This window comes from Ahaetulla prasina, chromosome 5 (genome assembly GCF_028640845.1).
Source record: "Ahaetulla prasina isolate Xishuangbanna chromosome 5, ASM2864084v1, whole genome shotgun sequence".
NCBI classification, from domain to species: Eukaryota; Metazoa; Chordata; class Lepidosauria; order Squamata; family Colubridae; genus Ahaetulla; species Ahaetulla prasina.
Genome location: NC_080543.1, coordinates 36,445,155 through 36,457,870, shown reverse-complemented (window position 1 = coordinate 36,457,870; position 12,716 = coordinate 36,445,155). Strand labels below are relative to the sequence as shown.

General features: G+C 36.0%; 1 protein-coding gene across 4 annotated transcripts in view; it reads left to right on the top strand.

The window, feature by feature from the left end:
* Positions 1 to 12,716, top strand: part of CBLB (Cbl proto-oncogene B) — a 76,541-nt gene that overhangs the window by 44,837 nt on the left and 18,988 nt on the right. For 2 of the 4 annotated variants that reach the window (XM_058185022.1, XM_058185021.1), the window contains 5 exons: positions 1,128 to 1,249; positions 1,945 to 2,082; positions 3,006 to 3,093; positions 4,282 to 4,443; positions 9,531 to 9,734. In XM_058185022.1, coding sequence (XP_058041005.1) covers positions 1,128 to 1,249; positions 1,945 to 2,082; positions 3,006 to 3,093; positions 4,282 to 4,443; positions 9,531 to 9,734 — 714 coding nt within the window. The remainder of the gene's footprint in view (positions 1 to 1,127; positions 1,250 to 1,944; positions 2,083 to 3,005; positions 3,094 to 4,281; positions 4,444 to 9,530; positions 9,735 to 12,716) is intronic. The other 2 variants (XM_058185023.1, XM_058185024.1) reach the window with 1 other exon arrangement.

Below are 12,716 nucleotides of genomic sequence, written 5' to 3'. Positions count from 1 at the left end.
GCTAAGCTGAAATAATACTGAACATGTTTTTCTCTATTATTTGAACATAGCTGGATTTTGCAATTTTAGACAAATAGAAGGATTTTATAATTTTTTTCTGTCCATTTTTCCTGCTAGGAGGTGTTTTAATTTAGGATACCGTTTCTTTTTAGTAAATTTGATATATTTTATATTTTTCATAGCAGAGGTAATACAATTAACACTATATTACTAGTTCGGTGGGTAACATAAAACTTTAAAAGGTACACATACATATTTTAAAAAAAATACTGTTTGCAATAATGAATTCACATGAAAACATGAACTGATTTTTTAAAAAAATTTTTTAATTTTTTTTACATTTATATCCCGCCCTTCTCCGAAGACTCAGGGCGGATTACAGTGTGTAAGGCAATAGTCTCATTCTATTTGTATATTTACAAAGTCAACTTATTGCCCCCCCAACAATCTGGGTCCTCATTTTACCTACCTTATAAAGGATGGAAGGCTGAGTCAACCTTGGGCCTGGTGGGACTAGAACCTGCAGTAATTGCAGGCAGCTGTGTTTTAATAACAGGCTATCTTACAGCCTGAGCCACCACGGCCCATATTACCAATTAAATCCCATTTCCCTTCTCTTCATGTGCTGCTTTCATTTCTTATTTTTAATTTTTCTAAATTTTTATTCAGAACATGAAATTGGTTTAATCTAGGCATGATATACATGTTAAGGGGTGAATGGCAGATTTATGAAAGCAGCAGATTACAGAGGTCCTGCTCTTTTTCACAAAATAGTCCAAAGGGCTTCCAGTGTGATACTGCTTTCATCGTTTTAATGAAAGCTTATATATTTCATTAGTTTTGGATCTGAAATGGGATTGTTTCAGCCTTGAACTATTTCCATTAACTTGTGATACTATTCAGATTCTTAATTCTTTGCTCACTTTTAAGTTATTTTTTTAATCTGAACATTACATTAAAAAAATGCCTTATTTTTCACTGTAACTAACTTTAAATGGCTGTTATCTTTGATGGTAGCAAGTATTACAGAAAATATTTTCTTTATTCTTAAAGGAAATTGAGGTAAAAATACAATATATTTAGTATATACATATAAATACATATTTATATATTTCACTTACGCTTAGCCTTGGGGTTCAATATTAAGAAACTGGAACTTCTTAGCTGTGACTCATCCTGGATATATGGCATTTCTGACTTATGATGAAGTTAAAGCACGGTTACAGAAATATAGCACCAAACCAGGAAGGTAATGAACTCAATACTTTTTGCCAATTTACTTCAGTAGATTATGTAAGGTTGCCACTAGTTATTCATGTTTCTGGATGGCTGGGAAATTTCTTAATTTAATGACATTGGACTACAACCAGAAACTTTGCAGTAAGAAATTATTTGGTTCAGGGGGATTGGGAGGAAGTAATTCAAAATCATAATAATTATTCTCATGAACAAAATGTAAAACAGGAAAACTTGAATAAATTTAGCTAGGGGTCTGTTGAGAACAACTAGATTTTCTATAAAAAGAAAATGATTTGTGTTGTTGTCATTTCCGAACAGTGGTGATAGAAAAACTAGTGACATGGTGAGCCATATTAAAAAAAAAAACTTACAATAATGGCCATTATAGATTGAGGGAGCAACCATGTAGTACGTAGAACTATTTGACAGTAAAGAAATTGTTTTTAATGTTTATGATACACTGTTAGTCAAACAGTTAAATTTCAGGTGGGCGCTGGGTCTGATTACAACTAAATTAAGAAATAGTTAGATTTCCATAAAGCTCAATTTAAGATTTTATTTATCTACTTTTTAAACCAAAATGGAAAATATTGATAAATTTAGATTACACAAATATTCTAATTTCTCTTTTTTAATTTTTAATTCATTTTTATCCGGCCTTTATCAGCTTTTTTATTCACTATAGCATTGTCCTTTGTTTTACAGCTACATTTTCAGATTAAGTTGCACTCGACTTGGGCAGTGGGCTATTGGTTATGTCACTGGTGATGGAAATATTTTACAGACCATACCCCACAATAAGCCTTTATTTCAAGCTCTAATTGATGGCAGCCGGGAAGGATTGTGAGTATACATTATTTATATATAGAAGGTATAGGTTACTAATACAACAGACACAAGTTATAGCAGGGATGTCAAAGTCGTGGCCCGTGCAGGTCATGCCCATCCTGGCTCCGCAAGCACAAAAATTCCCAATATGTTGCAATACGATCGGGTTTGAGTTATCATAATCCTTGAGTTAAAGTATTCTTGATCTGATTTGATTATCGTAATTGTGAAATCTAGTTTTCCTTAAAATGTTCAACTGAGAATTTTTCTTGTGACCCCAATTAAGGCAAACAGGACTAGAATGATGGCAACTGTGAAGTGAAATCAGCAGAGGGAAGTGGGGTGCAGTTACCAGATTCTTCTGTGTGTGGAAGATATTAAGAATATAGATCTTTCAATGAAAAACAGGCATTTCTGGAAGGGACTTTTTAGCAGGAGATACTTGTATAGATCGTCTTTCAATATCACTCATTCAGCAATGGTTCCAATTTGTGATAGTGTTGAATAAATGGTAGTTACAAATGAAACTTCCCAGCTACTGTACATGATCATGAGCCAGGCACTTAGCAACCAGCCCAGATTTCCAACAATTGCAATAATCCACAGTCATAATTGCAATTTTATGACTTCCTACTGGCTTTCCACAAACAAAGTCAATGGGCATGCTGGCAGTAAGTCATGGCCATATGAGATCCTTGCTTAAAAACCCATGTAGTCCTTACTTAATGATGGCAACTGGACTGCTGCAACTATCATCAGTAAATTGTGCTACTTGACATGAAGTTTTATAATCACATCACTTAGCAATGGAAATTCTTGTCTCAATTACCATAGTTAACTGAAGACTATTTGTAATGGAAAAAGCAAAACTGTTCAGTCACCATCTAAGTATTCAATAGGTATATAAATGAAGAGCCAAACATTTATTTCCATTTCAGCTATCTTTATCCAGATGGACGAAGTTATAATCCTGATCTGACAGGACTATGTGAACCTATTCCACATGATCATATAAAAGTTACACAGGTATATTGTATGTTATTCACTTAGAGTCTCTGTTATTCATTCATATATATATATATATACATTTTTGTGTCCCCTAATGATGATAACTGATCATTAGGCGGATAGCAGTTAGAATGGCTGTAGTGATGAAGAGTTTTGGGGACAGCAGTTCAACACATCTCAAGGACCATGAAAATTCTGAGTATGAGTTTAAAATCCAGTTTTGACTGGGCTAACCATACTAAGAAAAGATTTGCCAAGATACCGGTACTTCAGTTATCCTTTATGTATGCGTCACTATAAGCATATTAGTTTAATGAATTTGTTATTCCTATGGAAAAAAATTAACCCAAACTAGTTTTCATTTAATTTATGACAAAGGAACTGGTAGATTTTTGAAATTGTTTTTATCATTTTGTTTAAGTTTTACTCCATTCTCTTTTTCCTGTTGTTCATCACTTTGAAGTTTAAGGTTGTTCTGTTTAACTTTTTTATAGTATTTTGGGATTTTTACCCATATTTTGTATTTTCCCCTAACTTTAAATGTATTTATTTCAATAATGGCTAGGAAACAGCAACAAATCTTTGTTTAAAATTCTAAAAGAAATATATAATTAAGCACAGTTTCTGCTGCTGGTCGAAACTTTGTATTACTACTAATATAATAATTGTATTACCAAAAAACTTACTTATTAAATAATACCAAATCCAATAAATATCAGAAAAATATTCCTTTCTAAAAGGCTTGATGGGTTTAGATAAACCACAAAAAGTATTTGTGCTTTCTGAAACCTGAATTAATCTATTAGGGCAAATTTTAATGAACTACTGTCCTTTTATCATTAACTGATGCAGTTGATGGTAGGCTTTGGGATGGGATTCCAAAGACTATTTTTGTGTCTGACTCTCTGCTTAAAAATTCTGTCTCTACTGGTAATGTTTGAATAAAACCAAATTATGCTTTATTTCTCTGATAAAGTAGATTCTTGTGCAACAGATTAGAAGTGCTGTGTGGGTGGTTTGTTATGTTTGTTTATGAGTGATAGAATTTTTATATAAATAGATTTACATGTATTTGTTTGAAAAAACAGTATCATAAAAATATTATATGAATATCTTCAGTAACAATTTGTCTTACTAGTATATGTTATGATGTAAAAGTTACAACCTGAATGGTAAGCCAAGTAGTTCTTATATTATCATTTTCAGAGGCTCTTCATTGCAGTCATTCCTTTTCAGGAACAATATGAATTATATTGTGAAATGGGTTCCACATTCCAGCTTTGTAAAATTTGTGCTGAAAATGATAAAGATGTGAAGATTGAACCTTGTGGACATTTGATGTGTACATCTTGCCTGACCGCATGGCAGGTAACTGTCTTTCTGTAATCAAATTCATACTTGCCCTTTTTCTACTTCTCATTTTTTTTGTATTGATACATTAACTAATGTTTTAGTTGTAGGAATAAATCTTGAAATGATAGTTTATTCATATGTAGGGAAATAGCATAACTTCTTTCAAAATACTTTTATATTCTTTTATCAGAAAAATGCAGTGTATCGATAGGTAGGTAGTTAGCAAGAAGATTAAAAAAATTGGGTACTAACAAACCTGGGTATTGAATTTAACATTTCCAAGTTGGATACAGGGGTGAAATGCTCTTAGTTTGGACCGGATCGCCCGATCCGGTAGCGATGGCAGCTGGTGGTTTGGAGAACCGGTAGCAAAAATCCCTGGCCCCGCCCCCTTCCCCTGCTGAGCTGCGCCATCATCAGAGGTTTGTTTTTTTTTTACTTTTAAAAGCTGTTTTTCTTCAGCTGAAAAAATCCTTTTAAAAGTTAAAAAAAAGCCTTTGATGATCGCGCAGCTCAGCTGGGATCATCATAACCCTTTAAAAGTTTTTTTTTTAACAACCTCTTCAGCCGAAGAGGTTGTAAAAAAAAGGTTTTAAAAGGCTCCTCTGGAGATCCCAGCTAAATTGCCTGTTCACCGGAACCTTTAAAAAACATGTTTTCTACAAGCTCTTCGGCCGAATAAGTTGTTAAAACAATCCTTTTAAGAGGTTCTGGGCTGAAATCAGGCAACTTCAGCTGGGATTGTCAGAGGAGCCTTTTAAAATCTTTTTTTTTCCTATGGCAATCCCAGCTGAGTTGCCTCATCATCACAGGCTTTTAAAATCGCTTTTTTACAACCTCTTACAATAGCCCCCGCCCATGCCCATCCAATCGCCCTGTCCCCACTTGCCTATAATTGCTGCTCCTTTCGGGCTCAACTTTGCTTTGGCTGCTGCAATCAGTTGCATCAGCTAGGAACTGAATCTGCATGCCTGCAATCCATCTCCTCGGTGAGCAACTCAATCTGCCTGCCTCCAATTGGGTAAGTAAACTATTAAAAAATAGTTAATTGGGGTTTTTTTAAGGAGTTGGGTTTTTTTAGACAGCAGTTTAAATTAAGGAAGTCTTAAATTTAGCTGCTTTTATCTAAAACAGGGGTGTCCAACCTTGGTAACTTTAAGGCTTGTGGACTTCAACTCCCAGAGTTCCTCAGCCAGCTCTCCTGGCTGAGGAACTCTGGGAGTTGAAGTCCACAAACCTTAAAGTTACTAAGGTTGGAGACTCCAAGCTAAAATATATAAATAAAATTAATTAATAAAATAAAATATTTGTGCAGCTTTCTGAGATTTGGTGTGTTTCTGTAGTGTTTCACTCTTAACTACACAAACACACAAAACCTCACAAAGCTGTATGTGGCATTTTGTGTGTGTGTGTGTGTGTGTGTGTGTGTGAGAGAGAGAGAGAGAGAGAGAGTGTTAGTTGTGTTGTGTGTGTGTAAAGTGTGAAAGTTGGTTTTTGAGCTTTTTGTGGCTGTGTGAGGTTGCAGCTTGTTGCAGGGTCCATTTTGGGTGAAGTGCAGCTGCTTTTACATTGTGTGTGTCAGTTGTGTTGTGTTCTGTGGGTGTGTAAAGTGTGAAAGTTGATTTTTGAGCTTTTTGTGGCTGTGTGAGGTTCCTGCTTGTTGCAGGAGCCATTTTGGGTGAAGTGCAGCTGCTTTTACATTGTGTGTGAGTCAGTTGTGTTGTGTTGTGTGTGTGTAAAGTGTGAAAGTTGGTTTTTGGTACCTCTTATTGTTTTGTATACTTTGTTTATTATTTTTATTATTTATTGTTATTGGCCACACCCACCCAGTCATCTGACCACCAAGCCACGCCCACCAATTAAGCCACGCCCACAGAACCGGTAGGGAAAAATTTTAGATTTCACCCCTGGTTGGATGTAACTAAATTCTATTGTCCTTTGTAGTAAATCTGTTTAAAGAATGCTCTGAATTCTTTTTTGTTTGTAAGTAGCTGTTAAGGGTTTGACACATGTAATAGCAAGGGGACATAACTGAGCATGGAAAGAAAAATATTCTCAAATAAATGAGACAAAAATCAACCAACAGTATAATTCTCCCACCTAAGATGAATATTCAGCCACTAAGAATATTTTATCTGCAACATTGATTTGTAACTTCTGAAATCACTTAATGAGAAAAATTAACTATAATATTAAGAGGCCGCATAAATGATAGGAATTCTCTTTTTAAAAAATATCTCCCCATTTGTTTATTGATAGGGATGTTATCTTGGAGGCAGTTGTGAAAACAGTATAGAATTAGAAGCATAGTATCATAGAATTTTTTTGGGTCATAGCATCAGTGGGAATGTAGGTTTTTAATAAAACAAAAACATTTAATATATAGTCAAGCTGTAACTTTAGCAAGTGACATCCAAGTAAATGGAGTATTAGGTTTTCCTTCATTAACAGTCATTTCGTTTAAAATAAATTTCACTGCACATTTAAGTTCTGTACAATTAACAAGCTGATGAAGGGAATATACTGCAGCAGTTCAGTTTCTACTTGCCAATGGTTAGTGTTTAATTGCTGTCATAATGGCTCGTTAGAGATGCCTAAGGAGAGAGTTCTGGTATTTTTTATCATAATAAAGCATCTGTTTTACTTAATAAAATAAGTTACTCCCAGCTCCTTAGTGAATACAAAATCACATTTGCATGATATTTTATGCCGAAGGTCGATCATTCCCTGTGCATGTTGGGTATCCTTTGTTTTAAAGGCACTGAAATAAAAATACAACTAAAATAAGGTAAGGTGAGATGAATTTTTTGTCTAAACAAAGGTTTCTGATTGATTTCTATGTATATATTACTATAGCCATATTTTGCTTCTTTATTGTTTTATACTTTTGCGTAGTTCCATAACTTACCTTAAAGCATAAAATAGAAGTCATTGAATAAATTGGCACTTTTTCTGACTTGCCCAAAACCCAAACTGAATTATATAGATGGGTGTGCACATGTATTTTTTATTTTTATTTTAGATTCTTTTGTAGTTCAGTTCAATGGAACAGACAAAAATCATTTGTATAAGCTTATATTAGTTATAGCAGGGCTAATGATGTCCATCAATTTTTCAGCTGACCAGGTCCAATTAATGTTTAAGTCTCTCAGTAAAAAGAATTTCAGAAATCTTGATTTGCATTATAATGTTTAAAAAGGCTTCGGTAAATTAAATTCCTAATTTATGTATTAAAATTTTTAAAATATATAATTTACATATTTATAAGTAATGGTATGGATTCTAAGAAGGATTGGCAATGGTAGTTGGCTCTTCTGATCTGAGTCTTTAGAATTTGATATCAGTTTAGTCCTTAGTAATCTAAAAGATTATACTCCTCAGCCCTAAATTTTTCACTATGTAAATTGCAGTTCCACTGTTTTAAAAATCAAATATGATTTCAATGATATATAAGCAGTATTGGTTATAAACAGTGGTGGGTTGCTCTCGATTCTGTCCGGTTATTTAGAACTGGTAGTAAAAGTGGTGGGAGGCCCTGCCCAACAGCCCAGACGTCATAATTGACAACCATTGCGAACTGGTAGTAAAGGTAAATAGAACCCACCCCTGATTATAAACCCACTGCAATGTGATGATTGGACTAAGGAGATCCATATTTGCATACCCAAGAGCCATAAAATTCTGTTGGTAACTTTTGATGAGTTGCTACAATCTGTTTCACAGGATTGTTGTAAAAATTAAAAGAGAAAATGCCTTAAACTTCTTAATGAAATATTTGATATAAGTGCATTGAATATAGATTCAGTGCAGATAAATCCTGTATTGGAAAGGTTTCTTTCTTTGCAATTATCTTATTGCACTACTTTCTCACAACTAAAATGTGTGGTTGCTAAGAGTCAACACCAACATGATGGTAATTAATCAGATAAAAAGTCTCACAAATAGCAGCATGCGTCTTCTCCATATTGGTGGAAACAGCAGCCATGGGTTGTACTCGTCTGTCAGATTGGAGGACTGGGTCTGTTAAAGTTGTTAAGTCCTGCCTCCTGTTGCCAGGGATCCCAGCTTTTGACTCAGTCGCTCAGCCTGGACAGATGCATTGTGAGTTTTCTCCCTATTCTTGGATTGCATTTTCTTCACTATTGGATTTTTTCTTGTGAGTTGAATTACATTTAATCGTTTTTAAATTGGAAGCTCCTTTCCTCTGACTGGAGCTTAGGCTCTAGCCGAGGCTGGGGCTTCTCTGCTGTCTGTGAAACAGTTAATCAGTTCTGCTTCAGTCCTGTTGAACGGCAGATGTTCTGGGATTCTTTTGGTGGGGTCTAGCGCCCCTGAAGACATCAGAGAATCGGATAGCGGAGTTTTTGTGCTTCCCAAACCATCAAGGGCAACACTTTTAACATTTGCTGAGGGCTTGCCAGGCGGCTGGTTTTTTTTCCTTCAGATCTTCACCACCCAACTATTTAAGATCACCGCAGAATTTTTTTGCTCCTGTTTGGACAGCCTGCCTTATGCCCAGCCCTCTGTCTCCCTATTGCGATCACTCTTTTTGCCGCCAGCAGCTAACGAGACCTCATTGCCTGAATAATTTTTAAATGGCGGCAGAAGACTTTTGGAGCTTCCTGCTCCCCCCCCTCCACTCCCACATGGTGGCCGCCATTTTGGGTGCATTTGGAGATAGCCTCAGTGCGTGATTGAGCTTCAGCTGATTGTTTCCTTATACTTGGAGTGGCAGTTTGGACTTTAAGAGCTTTGTGCTCGCAGAATTTGCACAGCAGCAGTTTCCTACATGGGGCACACCTGCTGAGAGGCCAATTTATTGCTGCGGCGAACGTCGTTTATGAAGGCTTGTGATTCTCGCCTTACAGATGGCGGGCGCCATTTTGTCCAGCTGCCATTGGTCTTTTCCAACATCGTATGTAATAGAAAATTGCTGGTGCTGCTATTCATTTTTTTCTCTCTCTCTCTCTGTCTCCATATTTTTATCTGTGTTTTTAAAAATACTATTAATATGCTTTTAATTACCTTAAGAATTTTCTATGTAGTAAAATAGTGCTAAATAGTTCTCAGCATTTAACCATTTTTGTTTTTTTATAATTCAGGAATCTGATGGTCAAGGATGTCCTTTTTGCCGTTGTGAAATCAAAGGAACTGAACCCATAATTGTAGATCCTTTTGATCCCAGAGATGAAAACATAAGATGCTGCAGTATTTTGGACAGCTTTGGTATTCCTATGCTTGACTTCGATGATGATGATGACAGAGAAGAGTGTTTGATGATGAATCGATTAGCTTCTGTGAGAAAGGTACTTCTCTTTTTCCTGAAATATGCAATGACTTTATAATTTGCAATTTTAATTTACACATCAATTAAAGCAGGGGTGTCAAACTCGATTTCATGGAGGGCTGCATCAGGGTAGTGTTTGATCTCGGGCTAGGGTGGGCATGGCCAGGGTGTGCATGGTTAGCTCGATGTCACTTGCATCAGAGGTGCCTGTAGTGGCCTGAGCACTTGCCAGCGAAAATGCGCTCCCAATCTCTGTTTTCGGCTGTGGCAGCCTCCTGCAACCCTCTGCCAGGGAAAATGGAGCTCTTGCCAGCGAAAACGCGCTCCCAATCTCCGTTTTCTCTGGCAGAGGCACCGCAGGCCGGTCCTTTGCTGTTTCCATGGTGGCCTCTTGGGCCAGTTCTAACCATCCCATGGGCCGGATTTGGCTCTCAGGCCTTGAGTTTGACACCCCCAGATTAAAGAATTTGCAATGGTTATAAGTGTGAAAACCATCATAAGTCATTTCTTTTAGTGCTGTTCTCACTTTGAACACTGACTAAACAAACTGTTGTAAATCAAGGACTACCTGTAAAAATATGAACTAGTAGATTAAATTACATCACTGTATATTCACTGGCTGTAAACTGATGCATTCTCTCTCTTATTTCGTGGAGAATGTTGGAAAATAAGAATCCTTTTGTATTATTATAGGGAACCATTTAGCTCAGCAGCTTATTTCTAACTGTAGCAATCTAAGTGCTTCCATGAGAAGGGTATAGATATATTTCTTACGTTTTCTATCTAAAACCAGGTATCAGAGACAGATTCACTCTGATATTCTATTAATTATAATAGCTAATCACAGTTGAAGATTAATTTCTACAATAGAACAGGGAGTGGTATCAATCCAAATGTTGCTGAACTACAATTGCTAGTATCAATGATGCTGCAATTTGTTGGCATTTGCTATGTCAGAGGTTCCTGCCAATCTATTTTGTCACCATTTCATATATGTATCTATTTATAGCTGAAGATCTTTCCATAACTGATTATGCATGTATTGCTAACATATTTCATATTTTACTTTATTTCAACCTATTTTGAATGTTCTGAGGATTAAACAAAACATTCTAAGAGATCTCATAAAACTTGGTTTGAAAGCAGGCTTATCATACTTAGAACAAATTTTTGAGTGGGTATATTGAAGCTGTGTTTATGCCTGTAGTACTATTACCTACCCTATATAGGATAATTTGGTGATAGAGTTCTAGAATTTCTCCCACTTAATTTGCAAATGGAAACCAATAAATTTTCATGGTGAGCTGGCAGCCTGCGGAGCTGGCAGTAAAGTCGGACAGTGAGAAGTCTGGGGAGGAACATGGGCCAGTCCTGGAGTCTGGGGGAGGCTCGGACGAGGGATCTGCGTGAGGGGCAGAGATGGGGCCAGGGCCATTGGGGAGTTATGTGCTGACTCCGGAGCCTCCAGAGTCTGACATCAGTAAGGCAAAGGAACAGGGGGAGCCTGTTCTCAGTGCGCGCATGCGCAGAGCTGTCAGAAGGCAAGAACAGTTAAGACAAAAGGGGTGACTCGGGAGTTAGGCTTCGAGATGATTGGCCCCTCTCAGAAGACATAAAGGAGGAGCAAAGGCATGTGAGCCTTTGCAGGAAACAAGTTTGTTCGTGCTGGTCGGTTTAAAGCTAATTGCCAATTGGGTCTTTGGCAGCATGTCAGCTTTATCCCGAAGGACTGTGGCAGACTTCTGTCAGACTCTTTACAAACTATTTGTGACTCATCACAGGCTGGGAATGAACAGAATTCATAGCCTTTGAAATAAAAAGGGAGGTTTTTGGACTAATTGTGTGCTTTTTACTGTCTCAGGAAGCTAGGTCAGAACGTAAATGAAGATAAAAGAAGGAAGCAAATATTTTTAAAAAAGAACTCTTTAGAATTGATCTTACACAGTGTGGCTAAATATCAAAGTATCAGATTATAGCATTACTGTTATAAAAATGAAATACCTAGTAATTTAAGATCCTTTTTTTTAAAAAAAAATACTCCTGAAAAACATAATGGCAAATAATTGCAGAAAGCAAAAACAGTCTTGTTTCAGAAAACCTCCAACTGTAAAAATGAACATTCTGGTAAGGCTTAGTTTTCTATTTTAAAGAACTCCAATAAAAACTAAAGATAGAGCACTAAATTACTGACAGAGAGAAATAACTAGCTTTAAATGGTCCAACAAAAGATTGAGGATTAAGTTTAAGTCATTACAATCAATCAAATCTTTATTATAGTAATAGACCAGCATAAACGATTACAAGATTCCAAAGAGTGAGGTAATCAAGCAGTATGAAACTTCAAATTGTATAAAGTAGTTGTCTAATTTAGATAATAGACTGGATTATATTGAATTTTGCTGGGTTGCCTCTGTTGAGGGAACAGGATTTCCACTTGTTTTAAAAGTTACAAACAAACCTTTGGCTTGGTATAAGAAACATTTTAGGAGAAAACATTCATTAGTAAGCAGCATATTAAAAGTATGGGGGTAAAAATAGGAAAAGAATAAGCAGATTTATCATCTCTTGCTTTGTTATTAAACATTTCATGAAGATGAAAATTAAAATAATTATTTATTAAAAGCCAACAAAATACTGAACATTAACTGGCAAAAGTGGGATAAAAGGCCATCAAAAGCAGGCAATTTCGCCTCTGTTCTGTTCCAAGAATGAAACAATTTAGTGAATGAGAATGAGGGTATCTAACAACTCTAACACCAAATTTATTAGTTGTTTATGAAGCTCTCATCCAAATCTGAAAGAACTATAGGTACCCCTCACTTAGCAGCATTTAAGCAATTTTATAAATACAATGGTAATAATAAATTTAAAAACAAAAAATCAAAAGGCACACATTTTCTATCAAATTTTGTTGGGCTGACAACAAGTTTTCAGTGTGAAATTGAATAAGGGCTGGTCAGTTTCAGGCAGCAATGGATGGATCAACTTTTTAAGGTCACAG